Below are 26,915 nucleotides of genomic sequence, written 5' to 3' on the forward strand. Positions count from 1 at the left end.
TGAGATTTTAGGGTGCATCACAAATTCTGAAAAGTGACATACAGAAGGTGGAGCAGGCTGTACAAGGAATCCTCAGAGAACTGTTTTCATTGTCTCAATAATACATGTTTTCTGACCAGTCTGAGGCTGGTAAAACCAGGAAGGAGCAGGTCCTTGCCATTCACAATCAAAAAGTCCACAGGCAAAGTCAAGCAGAGTATCTAATCCTGACAAAAATATCCCCAACAGGTAAAAACAGCTGAAAAGTGAAATTGCAACAGAGTACCTCAGGGAGCCTGAAGACTTGGCAAAGCGGATGGAATACCCAGTTCTTAACAATAACAGGAGAACTTTGATAAATATGACGATATCCTCCATGGCAGGCATTAAGGAGTCAGTCACTATGCCCATTTTGGCAGTTCAGGTACCTTATTTTGAGCTCATGAGTGGCGGATCAGATAAAACAGTGAATGGAATTTTAGAAGATGAGGTTGAAATTGTCTATGTACCTTGCTGGAAAATTTGTGGAGAGAAGAGCTCTTGCCTACTTGTTTTAGGCCAGGATCTACAAAGGAGTTGAGGTACTCCTGTAAGTCTCATCTTGGCTGACCTTTGACAAACTCCCAAATGCCAGCATCTACCTTTCTTTCACAATGGTTCTATAGGACTATTATCAAGAAGTCAGCAAACAATAACTTCTTAATCAGCTCCAGCTCTAGAAAAGAACACCTCTCTTTTTCGAGTTACCTCCGAGGAATAATTCACACTAGAAAAAGAAGCTAAACATCTCTCTCTGCCATACTTTCTTGGTCTTTAGTGTGTTTGTGTGATGCACTGGGATGAAGTGAACAGAATATTGGTATCCTACTGCATTTCTCCAGTATGATTCTCTTGTGTAATTATCATACACTCTGCAATCCCTTTTACATACTATCCATTTTGGTAATAGTTAAATTCACTATATTGAACAAGCTCCAGATGATGCTAAAGCAAAACTGCATTTTAAGAAGATAACTGCAGAACACACATGTGATCTGGGACAGAACACAGTTGATTGTGAGAGGAAATGGCAATGGTCCTTCAAGACAAACCTGTAAGTTTGATTTAATTTATAAGAACAGATATCGCCAAAGACCTAAACGGCCATGGATCTGTACCTTCATTATCTAATACAAATTGGAAAAAATCAAATATCCTTCATAAGATATTTATTTCACAACAGTTCATGACAAAAAGCACCTGGAAAACAAAATTCTTTAAAGGCAGAAGACCATTTAATTCAAGTTATTAAAACCAAGTAAAATTATTTCAATTGATACTTCATGGTCACCACCTTCTATGTCTGAGGAGGGCTTTATGGACTTGCTACCAATAGTCTCAGGGAAGTCCCGGAATATTTTGCATATGCAAAAATATTAGCAACTAGCCACCAAGACAATAGGAGGTTGCAGACAGAGAATGCTAAGGTATTCCCCTATCAGCTGAATTTTTGCCTCTTGAACATAACAGTGAGATGGAGTTAACAACATAGAGTGCTGTGTTTGATACTACAGCTCTGAATCAGAAAGCAAGTACTGCTTAGTAAATTAAACTACATGGCTTGGAAACAAACACTTCAAGTTTTCATTTTTGAGAAGTTTACTTAGAAGGAGATGGCCCCTGTCAAGCACAGTGAAGTAGCTGTCACATGTGCTATTACAGTAAGTATTTAGGAAGGGAGAGGAAAATGCTATTCAAGCAGAGGGCTGTGCTTGTGATACTGGCTGGCTAAGGGCTTGTTTCTTCCGTGCCACAGCCATGCGCAAGGCCTGAAGAATCATGTTCTCATTATTCATGATGTTGTAATTAGTCAGCTTCAGGAGCTTATTGAAATCTTCTGCTTTCAGTGAGACCTCTCTGGTTGAGTATGGAGAGCAGAAACTGGAGATATCAACCTTGCCCTGTTCCATTTCAGCAGCAGTACGTGACATGCCTGTCAAAGGAAAAAAGGAATGCGTTTGTACAGTCCCACAGAAATACCATACTCTGATAGAATACATCAAGAATAACTAGGAGAGATCACAGGTGCAATTACTATGATGACAAGTGCAGTGCTATGCTCTCTAAAAAATCTACTTCTGAACAAAGCCTATTGGAATGGAAAACACAAACAGTGGTGTCACTAAACGTCATTCCATTGCAATCAGCACCTTCTACTGGTCAGTTCATGGCACATCATTTTATGTGGTCACTAGTGCTCACATCTTATGCTGCACATTCTTGAGTACAGTACAAACTAAAAGGAATAAAGAGATACACAGGACAGGAGGAAGCAGAATATTAGTAGCCTTGGAAATCATCATAAAAGCAATGTCTCAAATACTCACCCAGAAGGACACAGTACATATCACTTTATGTACTATTGCTTTGATTTTCCAGCATAGTCAACCAACACATTAAATGGCCTAAATAGAAAGCACCGTGGTACTCCACAGAACCATCCTATACTGTGATTCTCCCCTAGATCTGACTGTCATAAAAATACATAATCTGAAAAATATGCTTTGTTCTACACATTAAACATTTGGAAATTACAAGGAAAAAGTAGTTTCCATTCCTCTAATTGAGGAACACATTCCTTCTTTCACTGAATTACATCAAGACTCAAACTAAAATTATGCACAAGATTTCACCAGATTTTGCAAACAGTTTGAATCATCACATTTTGCAGTATAATCGCTAGTAGGAACAAGCAAACAAAGGAGTTTTGTATTGGGATGAGGAAAAAGCACCCAGAGAGTGAGAAAGCTCACTGAATCATTAAAATTATCTGTGTACTGTTAACTTACCAGGTGCTACATATCTTTGAAAGGTATCATTCACTAATGGAAAATAAAGCAGCAGAGGAGCTCCTGGGGTGTCTGCACCATCAAACATGTAACACTCTTTCAGGTTCTTCTCGTCATCCTTCAGTCCAATGCAGGGAAATGGAATTCCCTGCTCTGCAAAGTACGTGCAAGCCTGCTCCAGGGGCTGGTTGTGGCCCAACAGCAGCAGCATGAGGAACAGAGAAGATACCCAAGATCAGACTGCTGCCAAAGCCTGGTAATTCATGCCAAATTGCACAAAAAACAGACTGAGAGCACTGGACAACCAGCAATAATGTGAGGACCTGTAGCCCCAGGGACTGCTTTTCTGTTGCCTGAGGAGACATTTGGAAATAGTCTTAACTAAATTTGCAGTCCAAGACAGTAAGATTCACAGTCACATTATCTGTTTATATAGCAGTATAACTTGTCCATTGACCTCAATAGATTTTAGTAGGGTTTTGAGACCAACCTACCCATTTCTATAACCCTGAATTTCAGAAATGAGATTTCAAGCTAACATATTTTAGACCTCAAAATATAGCACTAAAAACATTCACCGGAAAGCTCATTTGTGATGACCAACTTTGTTAAATTATCTAACAAAATACTATCACCTCAGTTGGAATTAAATATTTCCAAAAGAATTCTGAGTACAAGAAAAAAACATAGTGCAATATATTTTTTTTTCAGCTGCAGTACAGAGACTAGTATTTTTTATGTGGCTTCACAGTGTAAGAGCACCATTAAAGTCTCTTCCACTCAAAAAAATGACAGAACCTTAACCAGTGAAATTTGTGTTTTCAGTGGTGTCCCTCAGGGTCAGTTTACAATTACAAGTCTATATTTTGAAGTCTAAATCTGTCTGTTTATGTGTGGAATATCACTTTCAAAATCTATGTAACCATTTTAACCAAATCAGATTCCTGCAAACATAGTAAATGCATTTGATATCTTGTTTAAAGTCCACTATTCAAGAAGAAAAACTGTATTTGTTCAAAGAAGAAGATGAGGAAATTCTTCACTTACTGGGTTGTTCCTGGACAGCTAGTAAATCACATGTTAATATAAAAAGACAAATAAAATTTTACATGCTTAAGCAAAGTACAGATTAAATTCAGCATCCGAATCACTAAATTTTTTCAGCTATATTTGCGTTATTAAATCTTATATATAACTATAATAGAAGTTGCAGCTTGACCTTCATAACTTCACTATGCTGCTCTATATTTCACTTGTGAAGCACTTAGGGCTATTTCAAAAGTAGTTTGAGAAAAATAGAGATATTTTCTTCTCTATAAATTTCCATTCCTCTTTTGAGATTTACAAACAGCATGTTACTAAATTCCACTAAGTTCCACGTTTTATAGACACCTGTCTAAAAGTTGTGAAAAGCAAAGGAAAAGCTGTTACTAAACAAAAACAGTTTTGAGACTTCTCACCAAAGTCTGTGATCCCCCTGTGTAATTTAAGTGTATGATGACATCCACTTTCCGCTCTGGTCTCATAAGGGGTGGGTAACTGGTTTCAAAGAAGAAAGCTGCATCCACCAGCTCCAAGTGTTCTGAATTGCCTCTCAGGTCATTAGGACAGGTGTCTAGCAAAGTGTCTAAAGAGCAGAAGATTCAGAGCTATTAGCAAACTGCAGAGATATCTGTCAAGTTAGAAAGCAAAAGGAAGGTGAGCTTCCCTCCCATCCAGAATCTTCCTTTACTTTAGGGTAGCATGCAGCAATCCTAAAGCTCCTTCACCCTCTCCACTCACATTTTGTTAGTGTTTCTAAACCCATGAACTGCACCAAACCTTAGGCAGATGTTGCCTATGTCCAGAGCCCCACCCTAGCATTTTTCATCCCAGTGATGACTTCCAGTACCAAAATGACCCAAAAACTGAACAGCTGTATTATTAAAAGTGAAAGGTGTGAGGAGTTACTCAGTTCTCCCTCCTGTCAGTAAACATAAAACTCATTCAATTCTCTTCAGGACATACAAACGTCTCTCGCTAGTTCCCAGCCCCTGCGCCTGCCACAATGACTGCTGAGACATGTAGGCAGGAGAGCTGACCACACCTTTCCATTTTGTGAAATGTTCGTGCTGGATATACTCATTGTGCATCTGGAGGCCTCTTAGGAAGTTGTGGTACTTGGAGACAGCAGGGCGATCTGTCAGGATATCCCGGAGAGTAGTGGAGAGGCCGCTCGTAGGAGTGAAAACACACGTGGCCATCTCATATGGCTTCTCAGGCAAGTCTGGTTGTTCCTCTAGAGGTACATGGCATAAATGACATGCAACTGAATTATAACCACAAATAAGAAGAGGCTAGACACAGAGAGGAGAAAAGTCTTCTGTACCAATAGTAATCATGTGTTCCCAGCTCTTGGCATTGTGATAGTTCTAGTTGGTTCAGGTGTGGACACCTGAATTCAACAGAAAATTGCAAATTATTTATATAAATCCAAGCATAAAGTTTGGAGGGTTTTTTTTCTGAAAACATGGTCCACAGGAATGGGACATAAGTGTGTTCACTGGCTTTGCTTGAATTTTAACATGAAGATGCTCATGAGTATTGTCAAGAAATGGTCTTTAAGTATAGAGCTGCCTCTCTCAGCTGATGTAACAGAGCTCCACTACATTTACTTCATTTGACCTCTACTAAGTCTTTCGGTTTAGTTAGATTTTGAGAGAGGGATGTGCTGTGTAGGGCAAATAGATGTTGAAACAGGAACACTCAAGCTTCTCTCTGGCTGAAAAATAGGCTTTGACAGAAGGCTTTGACATGAGGCTTTGACAGCAGTATTTCTTTCGAGCCTTTTAAACACAACACTTTAGGGACCACCTTATGTATCCATCCCTATCTCCTTTGCACCAAGGCCTGTCTGATGGTGCCTTTCCTTCTTATCACAGTCTCACTATTTATGCAAAGCACTGACTATTCAGTAAAATCAAATCACTTGATTTTTCTGGTGTGTCCCATACCCAGAGACTGAGAGCAACAGGATGACAGAAAAACTCAAAAAATGAGAAATGTGAGTGCCGTTAGCCTGTTAGAGGGGCCTAGAGGAGGGTACTTTTATTTACCTATTTCAGTCACTTTGTCTTGGGTCCACCTGTGCCAGAAGTCCTCTGAATTGTCAGCTGCGTGCCAGGCATCCAAGAGGTTTTTGGAGAAGATACTACTCCACATTCCTAGAAAGTGGGAGAGGCATAATAAGTAGTGTTGAGGTAAACACAATTAAGTTCTTTTAAAAACTGCCTTCTGTTCCTTCTGCAGCTCTTCTGTAATTTTTTCATATTTCTATGCAATTTTTGCACAAGTCCAGACACCTATTTCAGTGATAGATCAAACTCCAAAGGTAAACTCATTTCAGAAATAAATTCAAAATCTTTTCCTTCCCACTATGTTTTATCTGGAACATTTTTTTTTTAATTTTACATCGTCATTTTCCTGTTTTCATTTCCTTTTTCTGTTGATAAAGGAATATTTTCAGCTAGCTCCTTCTCTGATTACCCTCTTTTTTGCTCCATTTTTTTCTTTTTAACTTTTCCATTAGCTTCCACAAAATTTCATAGATTTTCAACTTCGAAAATTTTTTGCAAGTTATGGGAAATAGTGATGCCTCAAAAGCACTCACAAAGGTACATGACAACTTATTTGTTATTTTAGTTTCCTTTTATCATAGTCCAAATGATAAAACCACCTTTGCTAGCAAGGGTAGTTGAATGAGTCTTAGGAAACATAGAATTATAGAATATCCTGAAGGGATCCACAAAGATCATGAAATCCAACTCCTGGCCCTGCACAGGACAACCCTAAAAATTACACCAATGTGCCTGAGAGCATTGGTCAAACTCATCTTGAACCCTGTCAGGCTTGGTGCTGTGACCACTTCCCTGAGGAGTCTGTCAGCTGACTGACCCGGTACCTGTGCTTCCACATGCATAACAACGGGTTTCTGGGGACTAATTTCCCGAATTACTGGTGTTTGTATTAAAATCTTGCCAATCCCCCAGGCTGGTGAGTCACCTTGCATGAAACAGATTCGGGACTCAGGGAGCTTCTTCATCAGGCGCCCCATGAAGAACTCACTGCCAAAATCCTCTGCACGAATGAAGGCGCCATACTTCAGGAAGCCCACCTCGTATGGTGTGAACTCCACCCACTCTGCCAACACATGCACCAACAACGTTAGCTCCACTACTGAAAAGAGTGCAGTTGCCAGCCTTGGAATAAACTTTTCAGATGTCAGCTCTTGCGGGTAAACTGGCTTAGCACACGTCCTGAGTAAACCCTGCTGACAGCCACTTAACCAGCTATCTCACTATCTATGAGTTTGTGAAAGAGCAATGTCAGGACTATGGGAAAATTTTAATTCTTCTTTCTTTTTATTTAGTGAGTGCAAATGTTTCTCATGAAGGGGGGACTAGAACACAGATTGATTTCTATTGCTTTTATTGCCTTTAGCCAAGTGTTAAAAACATAGAATCATAGAATGCTTAGGTTGGAAGGGACCTTAAAGATCATCTAATTCCAACCCTTCTGCCATGGACAAGAACATACATTAAGCAAACATAAAGGTCCAGTGAATCCCTTTCTTTAAGAATTCTTAGCAGTCCTGAGACTGTGTCATAAAATTATGTTGTGTTATTAGTCTGAAATTAATATCTGAATATGCACAATCACGTCCCAAGAGAGTTTACAAAGTACTGAACTGTCACTGTCTATCCTGTGGCTGCCCAGTTACTCTTTACATTTCGGAACAGTACTTCTAGTGGCTTTGAATGAGAATTTAAAACAATTCATCATGATTTACAGTATCCCCACAGTGTATCTCCCTGGTTGAAAATACAGCTCTTTTTCAGATTTGAAACATTACCTCTAAAATCTTTGGTGGCAACTTTGTCCTTGACATTCAGGGCGAGGTAGATGGGCAGAGGGTTCTGACCTTGATTCACTGCCTGACGTTGATCAGAAAGTCTATGGTGGCTTTTCTGGATTTGGAAAAAAACCTGAAGAGTTAGCTGATGATCAGTTCTTTAAAGACATCAGCTTATAAAATCTGACAAATGATTTTTCTAAATTTCCTCCTGAATTTAATTCCATGTGCTTGAATAACAGAAGACAAGAAAATTATGTTAGCAGGAATAATTTCTGCTAAGATAACCATTCGTGTTTTGCATTCTGTATACATTGACAGCAATTAGTTGCTTCACATGCTTCTAGCTTTACATTTTTAAATGTAAGTCAACAAACGGGGCAGATCTGAGTAATTCAGCTGTTATCATATACTTCATCTGTTAATCATAAGGGTTCTTCAAGGCAGCATGTTAATGATCCTTCTAATCTTTTTTTTAAAATACTGTATTGAAAGTTAACATCCACAGAGGAAAAATCCTTGAGCTGTCCAATACTAAAAATTTATACATGAAATGGAGATTTTGAATATACTTCAACCAAATTAAATTCTAGACAATTTTGCTATGCAACACTGAGGTTTGAAATACAGTGTGAAATATGATATGAAATGAGATTATTTCATTTTATCTGTTTCCTCTAGACAAAACATAAACCATGTTTAAAGGATTTAAAAATAAAATAGCTTTTTCTCCAGCTATTTTCAGGCTTCTAGTTTACATGGAAGGTTTTGCTTGTGTCATTACAACAAAATTAGAAACTGGAGGTCCGGAGAGATCAAATTCAAAGTGGCTGAAAGGCACCTGCAAAATCATAGTTTTGGCAGTTAAGATGTCTCAGGAGCTCTGGATCTATATAGTTTCTTATCACTAAATCCCAAAGTTCCGTACATATGAGGTACATCTGCAGTACATTCAAGTTATGAATGCAGCTAGTGTAAATATTGCAGCAATGGAGAGATAAAAACATGGGGCCATAAAAAGCACCTAAGAAACTTAAAATTTTCTTGGACAGATACAGTGTTAATTAGCTGGTTACTTTAGAGCTAGTCTGAGCATTTCTATGTTACATTCTATGACACTTTAGGCTCCAGTGTAGACATAATCTATCTCCAAGTTATTAATGTAAATAAGTGGTGTTCTGCCTGCATACCGACTACAGTGTTATTGACCAGGTTCTCTTCCTAGGGCTTTAATTTCTTGTAATGGTCATAAATATTAAGTCAACAACTTTATGAGAAGAAAGATGTATAGACATTACCCCATCATTCAACATGGATTCAATCATGAGCCCCCACAGATCAATAAAAGAGGTTTTATGTCCTGCTTGGGTCCTTTGGCTCAGCTCTCTGTAATAATTCCTTAGACTTTTCAAGCAAAAAGCCCCCATCTTGCACTTGGCTGCTTGCTTCCGTGCTTCAATAATTATTTCTCCGAGATCCTTACGTGACCAATCAGCATCTTCATATAGCTTTGTCATTGTCCTGCAGGCAGGAAACATGGTGGAAAGCAAGAGAAAATGAACAAGATCCTTTTGAAGCTCAGAGAATACACTTTGCAGAGCTTTGGGCACTTACTGTTTCATCTTTTAGTTACTCTCCTCTTTGAGCTTACTTTGAGCAGAAATGCAAGTCTAAAGGCAACTAGTCAAAAATCACTTGATCTGGGATCCAACACAAGCATCTACATGAGCTGTCTATGCTGTTTCTGTCCAACAGTAAATAATCATAAAGCATCATTTTTGCATAGGATTAAGGATGTTTACCCTTCCAATAAAGTCTACTCTTTTGGTTAGGGATAGGTTACTTCAGTGACACTAAATGTATGATGTACAACAGTCCTTTCATAGATGACCTTGGCATTAATAGCCCAAAGATGGAAGCAATAATTCAATTCACCACCTTTACCCTGAGACCAAGACAAAGCATGGGTTTTTCTTAACACAACAAACTCCAAGCAACAGTATCAAAATGTCTCCTCACCATGTTGTGCCAGATGAGCCACTGATGTATGAAATACAATCCAGAACACGCAACTTTTGAAGGCCCAAAATGCTGCCATACATGCCAGTGAGTGCTCTTATCCCACATCCTGCTGTGGTCACAGCCACTATAGGCACCTGTTCAAGACAAAAAAAAAAAGAGAAGAAAGCATAGATGGAAAAGTGGCATTAAGAAACAAACAATGTCAAAAGATTACAGAAATGCAAAAGTAACATCCAAACACTAGTAAAATAAACACATACATTAGAGATAAAGCAACATTGCTCTATAAAGCTGCAGGGCATCCCTGTGGAATATATTAGATCTTGGCACTTCAGGAAGGATTTTTATGAAACACAGGCCAAACCTATTGGTTTGAAGCTCCTTCAAATGATTCAGTTGAAAGCCAACTAGAAACAGAAGTTCTGGTCATCCAAACAGAAAGCTGAACTGTCCAGTTGAGATCATTCTGGTGGCAAACAGCACCCTGGAGGAGAAGCTCCTGTCAAAGGTCCTCACTCATTCAGATGGAGGTAAAAAATCACTTCTTATCTCCAGGCCTGAGAGAAAGGAGAGAGAAAAATGCACCAACAGTACCCTTCCTGATTACCTCATGCTCTTGCAGATCTTCCTCCAAATGAAGAACATCCTTTAGTGCAGCAGCAACCACCTTCCTCCGGTTTTGCAGGAAATTCTGTTCATCAGTGCAGAGGTCGAACCCCAAGCGGGCATCTAGGTTTCTTGGCCAGAAACACAGACCCTGAGTCCTGTGACCAGGGCAAAAATGTTCTTATTGTGGACAACTCCAGCTGTACTTGTGTGTGTTTACAGACCAGATTATGGACAGTATAACATAATAAATGAGAAAGAACAACACACTTCTAGTTTTATTTGCTCATATAATTATTTTTTCAAGTTTCAATAGTTGCTGCCATACGTGCCTATAACTAGGCAGCCACTGTCAACAGGCATTGCAGTTGAATAGGGAAACAGCTACCATGCCTTGAAGTCACTTGTATAATTCAGAAAAATCATTTCTTTGCAAAGCTGCTCTATCCGTCTGTGGGCACAGTAGTGCACACAAATCAAGATCTATTACTGAGATGCACTAGCAGTTTGGAAATTTGGAGGAAAAGGGACTCATGATTTAATTCACCATCAATGTGAAAAGGAAAACCTGGCAAATAATGAACTCACATATCTGCTTAGAACTGGACTTGCACAGCACCCTCTGATTTCAAATGAGCTTTGTGTAGGAGCAAATGTCTCCTAGTTAGTGGATCAGGTCTTGCTGGAGACTCACTTACCATGCATTTGCCTTTGTGTACAAGTCAATTGTCCTGTCCTGAAAATCACAATACAGACAGTGTAAGCAGTGTAACCTGTGCCTTCCTCCCCTATTCCATCTAGGGTCTGAGTTTCCCTGTCTTGGAAGTATGAAACATAGCTGGAGAATCTGGCCAGCAATGGTCTGGGCTGAGATATTATCAAGCTCCAGCACTGCCTGAGTTGAGTAGAAATGGGCCATTCACAGAAGCTAGGTGGGCTTAGGGCTCCTCAGCTTCTCATAGTTTAACCTTCATTTTCTGGGAGGGTCATTGAAAGCTGGACATCTGAACCACACACATATGAATGTTTTCTGTTTGATCTTCTGCTTCAAACATTCCCTTTGCAAATGTATATCTTACTTGTCATATCCATTACTGTTAGCTCACGTACTATGTTGATGAACGTACATATTAGACATGTCCCGAGGAAGTTAGTTTAAACTCAGAACAGGATTACACAGGGTATGACTGGAACCACGTGCAGAATAAAAGAAAAAATAAATATTGCATAATTGCAGAGCGACTGTCTTTCACACCTTATACTGTTGCATGCTTCATGTCTCACAGGAACTGAATCACTGAACTGTAAGACTAATCATTCATCAAACTGATGGTGTTGGGCTACTTCGTGTTAGGAAAGATTTGTTCTCACCTCTGCTATTGTTATTTTCTCTTGTATAGGAAGTGAGTTCAGAGGTAGAGTCACAGACTCGTTCATATCCCTTTCATTTTGACTTGATGTAGACTGGAAAAACGGATGAGAGAAAAAATAAACAAGACAGTTACCTATTATACAAAAAAAAGGAGAAAAAAAAGTAAAAGCAGTCTCCCCTGTCTCACTTGCATGCATGCACTTATCAATTCCCTACATACACAGATCTGCACAAGCATTCAGATCTTAGTGGTCCCCAAAGAAATACAGAGCAAATAGCCAGCTATGTGTTAGTGGCAATTACGTACCCTGCTGAGATGCCTCCGCCGTGGTAGAGCCACAGTGAGCGCCGACTGACTGTACTTGATGTAGTGGAACCTGGCCGGGGAGGTCGGGCAGAGACAGGAGCTCAGTGTGTGGGTCTGGGTTCCTTCATATGACCCGTCTACGGTTAACGCAAACTTTCTCTCTGAAGCAAAGGTGTTTCAAACTTAAGTTCTTCAAAAAATTGGGGTAATTTCTTTGCACAGTAATGTAACATATGTTTTTCTTAAGTAATTACTTCATTTTGACACCCAAATGATAGGAAAAATAAATAGACTGACTCATCTGAGGGTTTCAGTCTTAGAGCTGGTGTGCAGAACGTGCCATATAGCTTTAGTACTACTGCACTTACATATATATGTGATTGCTGAGACTACTGCTGTATTCATTAGGTAAGGACTCACAGCTGATAACAGTTTTGGGGGAAAATCAAACTCTATTCTGAAATTTTCAAAATACCTTAGTTCTATACCAGAAAAATATTTTAGTATTGCATACTGTCTTATTGCTGAGATGTTTTGAAAATTCTAGACTTGGTGGAAAAAACAAGGGTTTTTGTAGCAGAGAAAAACTCTCTCTGGAATCAGTAAAATCTCAGTCCCTCTATTATGTTTTCCTTTCCTTCAACCTGTAATATGTCTTTTGAAATATTTCTAGCACTTACAAAAATAGTGTCTGGTGGTTTTCTGTCTTCATGCAGTAAGCCTCAGATATGTCTGTTCAAGTAATTAAAAATGGTCTTTACATAGAATATCAGCCTAAGTTCAAGGTGAAATATACTCTGCAAATCCACACACTCCAAAGTATATAATCAGCCTTCAAAAGAATTATCCCACTCAAGCATCTTCAGTCACATCTATCAAACTTTTTCACTGTGACAGCTGAGTTCAACTGGATCATCCACGTGCTTAAGCAAGTGTGCTGAATTGAGGTCATAAGGAGATGTCAGAATGAGATGTTTGAAAAGTTGCGTAGGAGGTACACAATTCCACAGGTCTGGACTTGACATAGTAGTGATATAGTGATACACTGCTTGAAATGTGCAACAAATGTCTCTGCTAATATACTGTGAGTCTTGTGTTTCACTAGTGGCATGTTTAATATTGTTATACCTAAAAAATTTTATTAAGTTAAATGGTAAAAGAGGCCTAATCCTCTTTCTGTCCATTTCCTTTTTCTCAGAATCCAGAAACAACAGGAGTTAGCTTGAGTGTAGGACTCAAAAAAATTCAACCCCTTGCACAAACACTTTGGAAAATTGCAAGCATCTGGCAAGAGATGTTATTGCAGAGGAAAATATTTTGTGGGGAAATTAGACCACATGCTCATCACACCACATTCTGGAATAATCTGTATATTTTTGATCAACTACAACCCCCTCCACAGGCCACTGGCATCAGTGGCATTTTGTCTGGCACCTTAAATAATTTTCAACTAGGATGTTCAAGAGTAAAACACTAAGTGCTTTCACCATAAAGTGGCGACCAGATTTCCTCATTAAGTCAGTGAAAGGCTCACCCATAGTGTCCTTCCTCATCCTCCCACCGTTCACCTGCACCTCCAAACAGGAAACTTCACGGGACTGTAAGAGACAACCAGGGCAAGAGATAAAGGCATTTGCTATCAGTAGTGCTCTGCCTCCTCCAATCCCTTGGACCATAGGTCTCAGGGCATGCACCTCAAGGGAGAGGTGATGCCAGACTATAATCCCCCTACCAGGTCTAGGGAGATGGGATCAGGCTTCCACATGGGAAATAACAGATCACGTAGAGATGAGGAAAGAGAAAGGATATACTTGCTTCTGCCTGGAGGAGCAGCCCTGCAAGGGCCTGGGAGAGGACTGGCCACAGGAGAAGACTCTCCAAACAATGCTCAGCCAAGCTGTCCCTGGGCAGATGGAGGGATGTCACACACCTGAGCCCAGCTCAGTTTAGGCAAAGGCAAGCTCTGGCAGCAGCTCACAGTTTTCGCAGCTTCAGCCTCTCCCAGCATGAGTCACTATCTGGGACCGCGTGGGAAAGCCAGAGCTAACACCAGCTTTAGCCTGCCTCTTGGTCAATGCCTTCATGCCACCATATGGAGCAACTGCCTGGTACCTTTAATACTAGCTTTGCAATAAACATTCTTATATGGCAGGGAAAAAGATTATGAAATAAAAATTACCACTAAAACTCCATTAGTAACAATGTTTTCAGGAGGATCTGGACTGAAAGACAAAATGGAAAACAACCAATTCAAAACCAACACACTCTTCTTTTTCTTTTTTCTTTTTTTTTTTTTTTTAACTCTTCTTTAATGGTTATTTCATTATCTCTATCTTTAAATGTCCATCTTCAGACAGGCAGCATGGACAAACAGTATCAGAAATTCTACCTGCACATTCAATCCATTTTGCCTCTCACAGGCTTGAGTCTGAGCTTCAAACAATTTATGGACAAGTGCTGAACAGAGGAGCTCCTCACTGTATCAGGCAGGATTGTGTCCTGACACACCGAAGAAAATTTACACAGGGATGGCATATTTACAGGCATAATTACACTATTGCCCCATATTGTTCAGTTCAAATCTGTGGAATCAGAGCTAAAAAGCTGGTGAATTCATCCAACATTCCATTAAAAAAAGAAAAAAATACCATCAAATGATGGTACCTTAAAAATCAACAGCAGCACTAAGACTGATCTACATCATTCTCTCCATTAACTGCATAGTCAGCACAGAAACACAGTAAAAAAAATTTTTAATCTATTCCTAAAACAAATTCCAAGTATCATTTTCCCGTAATCTTATGACAAAGCAAATATCTGGGATCCCACAAGTAAGGAGCAAGAAGGGTTTTAAACTTATAACTTCCTTCTCTCATCAGAGACATCTCTATGCCCCCATCAGCACTTGTGCTCGCTTTTCTTTATGTCTGGATGCCCAGTGTAGAAGCCTGGACATCATGCATGGTCATGCACCCCTTCTCCATTAAATGCTCTACAAGGTGTTTCCTGAACACCCAAATCTACCCTCTGCTTTATTCAGATGGTGACAGTGTTAGGGGGCTGCATGTGTAAACTATGCTTTCTATCAGTAACCTCATGTCTCTGCCTTACATTTTGTTGCCTGTTTCACCTCACGCACCTGCTCTCCATTGTGAATTCAACCTCCAGCTCCTCTTTTCCCTGCAAAAGAAAACGAAGACAGTCACAGCAGGTTGGTCTCCCTGCAAAGAGAGATACCCTACAGGAGTCTGTGCTCTTCAGAGTTCTCTATAAGCCAGTGTCCACCTCTTGTTACTGCATATGCCACAATTTTATTCATGTTGTATTTGGATACTTCTAGTATCACATACTTCTAGCATCATATCCATTAATTTAGCAAACTCCTAGTTTAGACCTTTGCAGGACACATGTAATACGTACTACAGGGCCTCTTGGTGGCTGTTCCCCCTTTCTGCGGTCTTGGGTTCCCACCTCCCACCTGCATTATTTCACAGGCCACTTACATTTCCCCTTTTCTTTCTCCTCACATGGGTTCTCACACTCCCCACTGATTCTTAGCATGTGTGAAAGTGGATTTCTCCAGTTCATACAAATCATTCTGACCCTCTCCCAGCCCTCACTCACTCATGCAGATGGGCCTGGTGGCACATTAACATGGTGGCACACTCGGCTGTATGAAGCCCAGGGTGTTCTGGAGGGTGCACTTTGGTTTGGTGGAGTCTGTACACATAGACTCTTTGTGTGCTCATCTTTATCTTTTGTAATTGCTTGTCCCTGAGATTTTCTTTCTCATTAGAGGTTTTCGTGCAATTCCCATGATCTTCTTGCCCTCCCAGTGTAAGCACTAAGGAGAACATGGCACGGAGAGCCAGCCTTTCCAAAAGAGGTATCAAATCAAATCAACATTCACTCAAGTCCTTCCAGGCCTAAACATTGCCCTCGAAACTTTACTATGAAATTGTCCCAACCACACGAAATTGAGATCTGATGAAAAACACAATTTTTTAAATAATTCAGTTCTGCAAGTGTTATGTTCATTTTCTAAATTAGCTAAAAGCCATACTGGGGTTGGGTTTACGACTGCAGATCATTACTTTTGTATTAGCAAAACATAACACAGAGCTCAAAACCACCAGCTACAACTGCAAAACTAATGGGGTAAACTCATTTTGACATCAAGGACAGTAAACAGACAATTAAGTCCAATTACATTGGCCAGCTCTCTCTGTAGAAGCACCATCCAAAATTTGCCGTAATTACAGAAACAACTGTAGGTATGAACCCCTGCAACAGATGGACATACTCAGGTATGGACAGTAAGAAAGGCTTGTATAGGACACATAAGAGGAAAGCTGAGATACTCAGTCTCACCTGACTCCACCCCCTTTTCTTTGTCCTTGAAATTTAGCCATACCTGTGGATTCAGCTGGAAACTTAGCTGAATGTTTTCCCCAAGCTGGATTTTGGAGACATCAAAGAATACAGTGAGGAGATGGTCATCTTGAGTTACATTGTCCTCATCACAAACTTTTAGTTCCAGAATGTTCTGGAATAAAAATTAATTAATGAATTAAATATTAAAAGTTTAACAGACATAACATGCTACAGATATTTTATTTTAGCTGAACAAAGTTGAGAAAGAATTTCAAGAATGAAAAAATATAAATATTGCAGTTGCTCTCTACATACTTTATTGGCTATGCAGGCAGATACAGTCTTACCCAGCCATCAAAAGCTAAATAGGCACAGCAAGAGAGTGTGAATACAGTAAGAGACTGTGAATACTTCTCAAGGGAACTCAGAAAGACCCACAGAATGGAAGTGTTTGATATCTGGTAAGAATAGCGGGAGGTATCTGCACTCTTACCTTAACCTGGCTCTGAATCGTGAAGTGGAAGGTTTCATTCCATGTTGGATTCTTGCTGTTCTGGACTGTCTTGGTGCGGAAATGCTGCACTGAAGCTGTTGGCAGGCTCAGGCTCACATAGCAATCAGACTGAGTTACTGTTGAAGAGAGGGAAAGCAGGAAAACAATGGATCAATGAAACAATCTAGTACCCCATGAGGTGGTGCACTGTGTGAATTTTTAAGCTCAGTACATAAAGCAATACACAGAATGCAGACCAACAAGCTAACTGGGGTACCATCAGGCCACTGCTAGACAACTGTCTTGCTTTACTATTGTGAAAGTCTGGCAGCGTGCTTTCTTGAGAATTACTTTTTTTAAATTCCTGGGAAAATAACAAATGCTCAAAATATGCAATTGCGTTGCTGAAAAGCCATCCATATGGATATGGGCCCGTACACACAGCAGTATCACAGGGCTGGGCACCATGGACCTTAGCAGCTGTGACAGGGACAGAGCCCATCTTCTATACACTGGGCTTCCACAGGTAAGCATGAACATGCCTTAGTATGTCTAGAGTAGCTCTAGATTTATGTTTTGTCTCTTCTACCTTCTGGAGCATCCCTCCTTTTTTCTGAGACCTCTGGCTGCCAATGCAGCAGGGATAGGTGCTCATTGCATTGAAGGTTCCCATGAAGCCCCACTGCTGTCACAGAAGACACCTCTTCCACCAAGGTACCTACTCTCAGTCTGTTTTCTTCCCTTTTTGGAAATTTAAAGAAGGGGGAACACAGTGCACCACAGACCTCAACAGCACAGATTTTCAAGACAAAAAAATTCAAGAAAAAAATTCAAGAGCTGTGGAGATGGGAGGAACTGAATTTAATCTTCTGTAAGTGGTTTAGAATGAGCACAGATAAGAAAAGCATTGAAAAGTTGAACAGTTTGATGGCTAACATTTGCTTTTAGAAGCAACTGTCCTGAGGCAGGGTTTCACCAGTAAAACTGTATAAAAATATATATTGCTTAATGTCACTATTTTCACCTGCATCTCTGTGCCTCAGCCAGCACAGTAAAGGTATTTGCAACACTAAATGTGCAGGTGAAAGCTTGTCTGTGTTTCACAGCAAGGAGAGAGCTGACGTGGCTTCTTCGCATGAAATTGCATTGCTTTTGCCTCCACTGGAGGTGAGTTCAGGTCATAAAGTTCCCCTACCAATTTTAATGTTCCCAGATGTAGTGAGGACAGCTTTAGTCTTTTTATTTTCCTTTCTCAGCTGAAGAGGCGAGTTGTAGGGTTGAGCTTCCCACCTGAGCTCCATCATAAGTGATGGACGTTAAGGGCCAAAGTTTTGGTATGAAACAGTCATTAGGAGAAGTCTACAGTGCTTGTATCATCAAGCACTTTCATTCTAAGATCAGAATAATCTACCTGCTAATATATTTTGTCATCATTATTAGGAAATAAAAGACAAATATGAATAATGAGATTAACAATCCCGTGGACCCACACTCAGAAGTCAGGGATGATTACCCTATAGAACACAATCTTTTGGTTAGGGATGACAACATATACAAGTGGCAAAGATAGCATGAGGAGTATTGCCCATAAATGCCAATTCCATTATTAGAATTGCATTTCCTCTATTTGTAATGCCATGTACTCAGCATTCTTGCTGTTGCATAGCAAACAAACCTGAATGGTAGTGAAATAGGCTTAAGTCTTGTCACACTCAGTTTTACTGATAGACCTGATTTGGGGAAACACAGAATAATTGTCTTGGCCCTTTATTGTCTCCCCATCTGCAACTCAAGGGTTAAAAAAGCCAGCCTTTTTCTGACCCCCACCCCATCTCCCCTGAGGCTTAAGTCATCTTTATTTCTTTTTTAGTAACTCTGAGTGTAAAAACAGCTACTTTGACTGATGAAAGTAGTTGTTGTATACTCTAAGATATATGAATTCTACAAAAATATCAAAATGCATAGACATCACCTGAGCTTCTAACAATTCTAATAGCTCTCAAAATTCTGTGTGTATACAGGAAATGTCCATATGAAAATCTTTTTTGGCTCTTAGGAAATCCAGACTGACGTTAGAACAGATCGCTGTTGGCTCTTGTCCCCACTAGAAGGACCAGAAGGACCCAAATGGATAAGGCTGTGGGTGAACCAAAATTTCCTTGACACTTCCCAAATAGGAACACATTCTCTGACTACTCTGTTGCAAAGAAAAAAAGTACTATTTTGACAGTCCATCAATTATTTTTTTTCTGTAATTGATCACTCTCTGCTACAACACTGTGTCATACACCTGTAAGAAATAACTACCTGTCAGACACCAGAGCTCTGACTTCTCATTTACATCTCCGACTTTCTCTAGGGCACTTCTGACCCAGTCACTAAACAAGCATGCTTCCCTCTTCCCATCTGCCAAATGCATTTGGTGATGTGTTTTGTAGTTCAGAGGTGTCCTCTGAAACCTAATTACTTCTTGTTTCTGACATATTTTCCAGAAGTTATGAAGGAGGCACTTAAAACACCCAGGAACCTTTTTTTATACATCTCTGATACCTCAGATCCATATTCTGCCTGACCAGTTCCAGGTACAAGCAGATGTGAGAAATGGCAAACCACAGCATATCCTGTGCCTAAACTGGTTGGTCACTCCACAATATCCCATTGCCTTTCCACGTACACGTACAAGGCTCCCACTGCCAGCCACATGCAAGAAAATCATTGTCACCCTGGTATGTAAGCCTAACCACACCTAACTACAACAATTACACTCACACAGTATACAGACAACAAAGCATCACAACAGTGACCTGTTGTGTCCCTCCCCTCAGCCATGACACATGAACAGCCATCAGACATGCTTGGGGCAGCAGCTGTGGTATCACTGTGGGGCAATATCCTGCCAAAAGCAGGTGTGGCAGCAGGTATTTATGAAAGCATGGTCTCTTCTTCCAGTTATTATGCTAAGTGTCTAATTATCTTCCAGTTTAATAGCAGGACTGGATCTTAATTATGCTTTACCATTAGAAAGAATTGCAGCAATATGACACATGCTAAAAAACACCATAGCCCCAGCATCATGCTGTGTCCCAAGCAGTAGGGCACCAGCAATTCTGGCTCAAGATGAAATCTCACCTGTCTCATAGAGAGGTCAAATTCAAGCAGGGCTAAACAAAGAAAAAATTTTTGATCCGATGTCCAGTCCACCTGTAACTTGGGCAGAAGCCTCAAGCATCTTGTCCTCTTGGACTACCTTTAGCTGTTCACTATTTCTAGGGGGTAGATTTTTCATTACTGTCATGGTACAGTTTTTTTCTTATTCTAGTGAAAGAATCTGAACCAAAACTGTGGTCTCAAACACTGTTTGCCCTGATCATCATCTTGATCAGGTCTCCCTGGATTTGGATCTATCCAAGTCATAAAATACAAAATATCATCACCAGCTGAGAGAAGCATTTTTCTTCTTCACCTACTGTGTAGGTGAGTAGATACCTGGCTGAAGGCAAGTGGACAGGCCAGGATTGCTGTTTCCTGAAGCACAGAATATTAGATAATTTACGTAATTAAAACTTTTTTATATTCTTTTTTTTAAATAAAAATGTGAGTTACTTCCATGAAAGTAAATGTCATCCTTCTCAAGGCCCTTTACAGTCAGACTATCAGAATTCATTCTGTCCTGGGAGATCAGTTCCTGTCTCCAGGGAGCATTCAATATTAATCTTCTAAGAGCTAAATTTCAACAGAAAGCTTCCACACTTTCTCCCACCCTGCCCTTCACACTGGGTGGAGCACCTTATAAATATCCCTAAAGCAGTATCAGTAGTCTCATTTACACCCCTCCTTAAAACACCCCTTTGATGAGATGTTGCTAAACAACCTTACTGTTTCTTTCCCGGTTTTTCCCTTGTTGGGCTTTATCAGTCCACATCCTCTGATTTTATAAATGTATTTCATGCAGCACCTAGAACAATAGGCTGTTGGTGCGTAATTGTAAGTGCTTAAATGGTGAAGTAAGTAATAAATAACAACGAAACAATAAGAACAGCACAAGAACAGAACACCAGAGGAAGTCTGCAGGTTCCTGCAATAAGTATCACATTGGACCGTAGTCCTTCAAACACTAATGTATTTCACTGATTATAATTCTTTTCAGGATCTCAAGGGCCTTTGCAGAAACTGATCTGTGGCAGAACTGCTACTACAATCCTGTAAAAAAAAGTTTTTTATAAAAATGTAAAATATACTTAATAATATTATAAAATATAGTATCAAATTAATGTCTTATATTAAAAAATCTAAAACTTTAAATTTCCAAAAGTAAAAAGTATAATTAAAAAAAAATCCGTAAAAGCTTCAAAAATATAATTTTCTTACTAAGAAAATGCTGAAGAATATTTTTAACACCAGTCAAGGTTCCTTTAGTCTAGGGCCCACAGGCAGTGGTCACTGAGGGATCTTGGATGTTTTCAGGAAGCAGGAAATGATGGCTTAAAATTGCTCAGCTCAGTATCCCCATCCAGTTGCCTGCTTTTACTTTATTTATACCCTTAATACTGTGTTTTCTTTTCCTTTGCATTTGTTAATTTCACTTAATGATTTAGTTTCTCTGCGGTATCTTGTTCTTTAGTCCCTTTGACTTCTTTTTTTTTAGGGAAGGACCTTTGGTCTTGTTAAGGTTAACCACCAGTGCCAGGAGTAAATATGTCCCACATTTAGTGATGGGTGTCTAAGGAAGAGTATAAGAGGGCAAACATCATATAATGCTCACTCAGCCCTCACAATTTAAGATTCAGACACTTCACGAGCCAGTCTTCACTGGATTTTTTTCTTCTATGGACTTGTCCAGTTTCCACCTGAAACTCACATAAACTTCCGGTATTTGTCATCTCCTACCAAGGGGAGTTCCCAAGCAAAAAGCCATGTCCTTCTATTTGTTCTGGAGCTGTGGTGGTTGTCCAAGGTCTGTGAGAGGCTGAGTTTGAAATCTGAAGTTCTCTGCAGAGAAAGCTGTGTTTTTAAGGGTGGGTTGGATTGATGCACATCGAAGTCTCACCCCAGTAGGGAGTTAGGATGCATAGGGGACACACACCCAAATCTGGGAACTGGCAAGTGTTCACAGGTCCAGGAATATCAAGAGGCCTAATGAGCCTGATGGGGATGTGGGTGTGCTCAGTGAGAGAGAGGAATGTGGAGAACATAAACAAATTAACTAAATTAACAGGTGTTATCAATGATATCAGCTATGCATCAATACACAAGTGGAAATTACTATTATAAATTACACACTGAGGGATAAGTGGGAAGAAAACACAGAATAGTGCAATGGTGCATTAAAAAGTCAGGGTTTAAAAGGTGGAATGAAACAATTTAAGTTGTCTGAGATAAAAATATTCTCTTATGCACTGAACTTCCACCAGAAGTCTTCTGTTAGCTATTCCATAGGAACGTTAGTGAGGTTTTGAGATTCTCTTGTAATGGATTAATTTCCCCATCTCCATTATTTGGAAAATGGAGAAGATAGACCAATAGTCAAGCCAAACTTCAACACCAGGTTGGGAGACTACTTAGACACTATATGAGTATTAAACAAAGTGATCCAAAAACTCTACAGAAATCTAGTGTAAGGTTGGGCACAACTGGCAAGAGATAGAAGTAGTTTAAAACATCAAAAATCAATAAGGTGCCTGAAAAAATAGGTGACACTTGACAACCTGTTCTATCTACAGAATTTTGCAGGAAAAGGAAAGTAACAAAAAAAAAAGAGCTGGGAAAAGAAAGAATTAGAAAAAAAATCAGTGTTAGGAAAATGGTACTGTAAAGAAGTCCACTTCACTTGTGATGGAGGGCCACATGCTTCTGAGTTTCATAAGGCTGTGTCAAGCTCATCTCTATAGAACTGTAAAGATGAATGAATCAACTCAACAATATTCCCCCAGTTTTACAAACAAACCAGGAAAATTTTGCACATTTTTTTTTTATCTCAAGACTCTCATTTTGCTGCTTCTCAGTGAAAGTCCTATAAAGTTATAAATATGTAACTTGTACTAGTTTTTACATTGTCCGTAAAATTAGGCAGAGATTAAATTAGTTCATTAAAACTTTTGAAATATAGGCTTATTTTATATGATAAAGAGACTATCAATGAAATGTACACCTTTCTACAAGCCTGGCTGCACAGAAAAACATGTTCTCAAACTGCTTTAAAGGAAATCTTTCTGGTAAATACTGCTCACAAATTTTATGCTCAATAAAATCAAATATTATTGGAATTAGGCAGCTGTCAGTCAAAACTAGATTCAACATTTAAACATAAGCAAGGCAGTGTGCCCTGACTGGTATGGTTTTCTTTTCCCACAGGATGAATGTCCACAACAAGCAAAGCATTCACCTTTTGCAAGCATTTTTTCTGTTTTCTTTCTTCAAATTGTTTTTTCTCCTCAATATTTTGACTGATACTTCCATTTCAAAGAGAGGATAGCTTGCCAATGTTGGTGGTGAATGTTCTGTTTTGTGGGCAACATCCAGTATATGCTTCACAATGTCAGGTTACAGCCTCAGCCTGGAAAGCCCATGCTCTGGCTTTACTGCTGCTTCAGATGCTGTGCTGCACTACAAAATCACATCTGTCATTCTAACTGCTCCTTTAAAAAGCTCTGTGGGCTGGTGGGACATGACTTGGACTGGGAAGCAGAAATGCCTGAGCATTTCAGTACCTGTCCCATGTCCTAGAAGCTTTCTGATATTGTGAAGGACAGCATCAAAACATAGTAAACTCCATTCAAATAAAAAATAGTTTCAAGAAGCATTGATCTAGATGAGAAAAAGGTGGAGAGGAAGTTTGGTAAGTTCATTATCATGCAGATGGTTTAATAGAGCATGATTATCTGGGGAGATACCTAAGGGCTGTAGTTTTCCACAGCTCGCTCTCTCAGTTCAGTGTGCATATTTGAACATTCAGATAGGTTTTAGCTGTAGCAGGGGATTTCTCTCCAGACTATAACTGAGCTTCAAATCTCCTTTCTAGGCTGTAGAAGTAGTCCAGTGGGGAGGTTCATACAGATTCTTGTTCCCCATACATTCAGCATCAACAAAGTATCTTACTGCTCTTCAATAAATACTGGAGCGAGAAACTCTTCTTCACATGGTCTCTAGAGAAATTGTCACAGAACTTGAAGCAAATCACATTAGAAAGGCACAAAAAGATATCTTGTCTTGCATCTTTTTAACTGAAAAACTTTACTTTTGTCCTGTTCCTATACAAACTTTCTGGATTCAGACCTTTTTATTTGCATAAATGAACAGATGCAAGACAAAATCAGTCACCTCCTCAGACTGGAGGTGATTGTCATTCACACCTTTTTTTCTAGTGCTTTGCAGTTCAGGCATTTATGAACCATTAATAAACATTTATGTAACTATATTCCTGGGCATTTTGTAAAAATAATTAAGAATAGAAAAAGCTAACTGTGAGCCCTCAATTAAGTTTTGAAACATGGCTGTGCCTATGGCTGAATCAAATTTGACAGTCCATAAGCTGTCAAGTGTGCAGTCCTGAGCCCATATAAAATATCCTGTGATAGGCCCAGGGTTACACAGGCTAGATATTACAGTAAGAAGGAACCATAGAATGGAAGTTCTTATTGCAGTCTTTCCTGTGAACAAAAGAAAATTTATTTGCAGATCCAGATGTGAAACATTTTATCCATTCTGTGTAAACATGTTCTGCATTACAACTGGTGGATAGACTTCAGTGTTGTATTGGCAAGTATGTAAGAATAAATAGTGTCTTCTGACTGTGCTACCTCATCTTCAGCATACCATGATCACACATCTGATGTCTCTCTCCTTTTATAAATAGTCTGTAGTGTTTGTGACACTTGGTAATATTCAGAGTAGCTTTACAAGCACAAGGATGCTCCTCCAAAGATACTCACACAAGTCTGCTTTCCTGGCATTTTTCATCTGTATGACTTTTACAGTAAGCAAGTTGCATGGAGAGGGTTCTGTCTGTTGAAAAGTACAAAATGCATAGGATGAGCAGGCAGAAAGGAAGAACAGAAGCATAATCAAGGACAACACTGAATTAAGTGTTTCAGTTCCAATCAACAAAACATTTCTAAACCGAGGTCCCTCCTTGAGTATTGTCTTCTTCTTCCCAGAAGGTTTGTAACCAGGTGTGGCCACAGACACAAAATGTACAATAACAGACCAAACCTCTGATGTTGTCCACTTCCCAATCTGAGAAAACTTGTGGTAACCCTTAGTTTGACGTGTCTGACTCTTACAACCAATCTCAGAGAAATGTGTGATAGAGAACCTTGCTGTGTTAATAATACAGCTGACACACATCTTGGTCTGTGAAAATTCACAGAATGTCATATATATCCACTGTATTACACAACGAACAGCAAACAATCTAGCAGGGCAGGAATTAGTAACGATATCATGGTGTAACAATGCTGCTCATAAGTTGATTTATAGCTACATAATACCAATCTTGATGTAGAGCAGTGCTGGGTTTTAAACAATGAGGACCTGAAAAGTGCCTTTTAGAGACCCATCCCAAACTTCTCAGAAGGGCTGAGAGCCCCAACTCTGTAGTTATTTCTCTCTGAATAATTCAGCTCACCCAATCTTCCTCTAAGCAAAACTCTCAGGAAAAGTATCAAAGGAAATATTTGCAGCCTTCCTGTAGTTAAAGGGGGTTATAAAAAAGAGGGAGAGCGCATTTTTACACAGATAGTGATAGGATGAGGGGCAACAGACTTAAACTAGAGATTTGGATTAGATATTAGGAAGAAATCCTTTACCCAGAGGGTGGCGAGGCACTGGGACATGTTGCCCAGAGAAGTTGTGGATGCCCCATCCCTGGAAGTGTTCAAGGCCAGACAAGATGGGGCCCTGAGCAACCTGGTCTTGTGGGTGGCATCCCTGCCCATGGCGAGGGGGGTGGACCTAAATGATTTTTAAGGTTCCTTCCAAACCAAGCCATTATATGATTCTAATTTTTGGGAAACCACCTAAACCTAAGTAGTTATCAAAAGACATTTAAAAAACCTGCAAGGAAACTGGCTTGGTTTTGTCATCCTCTCTCAGCCTAAGCAAAGATCAGACAAAAAGGGTACTTAATGAGTATATAGGAGCTGAAGGTGAGGCACTTTTTTCCCTAGATAAGTATCCTTCTTAAAGGAATAAAAGGAGGAAAAACTGCACATTTAATGATCTAAATGACAAAAAACTCCCAAAACAATAACAACAACAAACACACACACACACAAAATCCAAACAACAAACAAACAAACCCTAAAAAAAACTCCAACAAAACTACACCAAAAAACAAGGGGAGCAAAGAGGAAAGAGAAAAACTTGTGAAGCAACAAACACATATAAGAGACATTTCATGCACACAACCTACAGAGCAGGGGGTATCACAGCAACAAATACATAGATAAATATATAAAAATGTGCAATGTCTTACCATTCATTCCCTTATGCCCCAAAACTGCCACAAATTTGAAAGAACTATATTTAACACCTCATGTCATATTAGTTTCTTGACTTCTCCTATGCACTCATTGACATTAATGATAACTACTTGTTTTTCCTCAGTGGGTTGTTTTGCCTAACCTCATTCAGTGGAAGCAAAAAGGTATCTTTTTTTTTCTTTCTAATTGGGGATTTTCAAACTAGATCAATTACTGCATCATTAAAGTCTTTGCATTTCTGAAGGCCAAAACACAAAGTAGTCACAAAACCCAGACAGCAGCCCTGCTTTGCTCTCAGCTTTGGTGCTGAAGAAGAATTCTCAAAGCAAATTGCAAGTGGCAGAACATCACCTCCTACAGCAGGTCCCATCTGCCGCCAATGGACAGCCAGCTCAGCTCATTGCAGAGCCTCCTCTTGCCTTTTCTTACCTCACTTTTGCTGTAGAACAGTCCCATTGTGGTCTTTTCCGCCTCTGAGCCAGGTGTGAAAGGTGTAGATGGATGGGTAGAGAGGAACTTCTTGTGCTTTAGGCTGCCGGGAGCAGGCAGGCAGGTGAGTTAGTG

At 39.7% G+C, this 26,915-nt stretch overlaps 1 protein-coding gene across 1 annotated transcript; it reads right to left on the minus strand.

The window, feature by feature from the left end:
- Window positions 1–1,164: 1,164 nt before the first annotated feature.
- Window positions 1,165–26,915, minus strand: LOC135415805 (cytosolic phospholipase A2 epsilon-like). Its single transcript, XM_064658122.1, has 20 exons — window positions 26,781–26,915; window positions 24,801–24,873; window positions 16,873–17,009; window positions 16,420–16,551; window positions 15,145–15,185; window positions 14,185–14,227; window positions 13,540–13,603; window positions 12,006–12,166; window positions 11,698–11,790; window positions 11,025–11,062; window positions 10,328–10,484; window positions 9,718–9,854; window positions 8,997–9,219; window positions 7,699–7,813; window positions 6,849–6,986; window positions 5,903–6,010; window positions 4,894–5,085; window positions 4,268–4,434; window positions 2,808–2,991; window positions 1,165–1,951 (listed from the first exon to the last, which is right to left on the minus strand). Exons 1-20 carry the CDS (start codon window positions 26,805–26,807, stop codon window positions 1,713–1,715), a joined length of 2,469 nt encoding a protein of 822 aa, XP_064514192.1. The 5' UTR covers window positions 26,808–26,915; the 3' UTR covers window positions 1,165–1,712.

This window comes from Pseudopipra pipra, chromosome 6 (genome assembly GCF_036250125.1).
Source record: "Pseudopipra pipra isolate bDixPip1 chromosome 6, bDixPip1.hap1, whole genome shotgun sequence".
NCBI lineage: Eukaryota > Metazoa > Chordata > Aves > Passeriformes > Pipridae > Pseudopipra > Pseudopipra pipra.